The sequence below is a fragment of the Myotis davidii genome, unplaced genomic scaffold, assembly GCF_000327345.1.
Source record: "Myotis davidii unplaced genomic scaffold, ASM32734v1 scaffold586, whole genome shotgun sequence".
Classification (NCBI taxonomy): domain Eukaryota; kingdom Metazoa; phylum Chordata; class Mammalia; order Chiroptera; family Vespertilionidae; genus Myotis; species Myotis davidii.
In genome coordinates this window covers 309,510-310,920 of record NW_006296809.1, presented here as the reverse complement: position 1 = coordinate 310,920, position 1,411 = coordinate 309,510, and the positions used below count along the sequence as shown (strand labels likewise).

General features: G+C 70.3%; 1 protein-coding gene across 1 annotated transcript in view; it reads left to right on the top strand.

The window, feature by feature from the left end:
* Positions 1-543, top strand: part of TNFRSF4 (tumor necrosis factor receptor superfamily member 4) — a 3,972-nt gene extending 3,429 nt beyond the window's left edge. The window contains exon 4 of the mRNA XM_015569674.1: positions 111-543. Coding sequence (XP_015425160.1) covers positions 111-293 — 183 coding nt within the window. The 3' untranslated portion in view covers positions 294-543. The remainder of the gene's footprint in view (positions 1-110) is intronic.
* The last annotated feature ends 868 nt before the right edge of the window (positions 544-1,411 follow it).

Genomic DNA, 1,411 nt, shown 5'->3' with positions numbered 1-1,411 from the left:
GGCTGCCCTGGCCTCCGCGGTGGACCCCACTCCAGCGCTGCTCCCCGCAGGCCCCGAGCTGGCTGCTGTCCTGGGCCTGGCCCTGGGCCTGGGCCTGCTGGCCCCTGTAGCTGCCGCACTGGTCCTGCTCCTGCACTACATCTTCTGGAGGCCGCCCGCCGCCCCCGCTTTTTTCCGGAGGCCGAGGCCGAGGCCCTCACATCCGCCCTCTCCTCTGCCCAGGAGGCCACAGCTGCCGGAAGCCCATCCAGGAGGAGCACTCGGACGCCCACTCCACGCTGGCCAAGCTCTGAGCACGTCCCTGGGGCGGCTGCGCCCCCCCCACCAGGCCAGGTGGTGGGGTATCCCCAGGCGCAGGCCGCCCCCCATGGTACACATCACCCCCTCGCTGTCACCTCATCCCCCGTCACCCCTGTGCCCGGCTCCCAGGGCCTGTTCCTGCTCCGCACCATTCTCGGTGCTTCTGGGCCCGCACCTGGGCCGCTATGTATGCCGTGCATACTCCCCACCCAGGTGGTAACCCCAATAAACGCTGCTGGCAAATGTGGGTCTCTGTCTGGGTGCCTGTGGCTGGGACTGGCATTTCTGGGGCCTGGGACCTGGCCACCCTGGCTGGCGGCCTCTGAGGCCGGGGTGTGGGAGGGGCTCTGGTGAACCAGCCCAGTACCTGTGGGGGACTGGCAGTCAGACATCGAGATCCTAAATGAGGGCGAGGGGCCCGCGGCCCCAGTGCAAGGGGTGGGGCTGGGGTCCTGGCGAGTCCCAAAGGGCTCAGGTGGCATCTGCTCCTCCGAGAGCCCCTGTCCTCTCCTCCTCCTCCTGGCCCCGCAGACCACGCCTGCGGCCTGAGTGTGTGGGGACCCGCACCCCTCCCACCCCAGGGCCACGCCACCCAGGTCCTCGTGGGGCCACACTCCCAGTCCTGCAGGAGGGAAGCGAGTGCTGGGGGGATGGAGTGGAAGGTCCCCAAGGGGAGCCCAGGCCTCCACGGGCGGCGGTGGATGGAGATGGTTCAGAGGGACCGCTGGCAGCACTCGGCCAGCACTTGGGCAGGCAGTGGGCACGGGCTATACCGCCCACCCCTGTGGCCCCTCGGCAGCGTCCTGGGGGTGCAGGCGCCCCCCTCAGCGTCCCTCCTGTGTGCCCCGCCTCCGCTGAACTGGAGGCAGAACGTGACAGGAAGCCGGGATCCGGCTGTGGAAACACTGAGGTGAGCGAGACCACAAGCCGCGGCGGGAGGTGGGCCGACCGTCGCATCGGAAACACGTAGGAGCTGCCGAGAGGGAATCGGAAGGGAAACGCCCCAGTGCCTGTGGGGGGCGTGGAGGCCAGACCTGCAGGGGGCCCCCCGGGGAGCCCTTGGCAGAGACCCGCTCAGGGACACCCGCTCGGCCCCGTGGCCCCCTCCCTC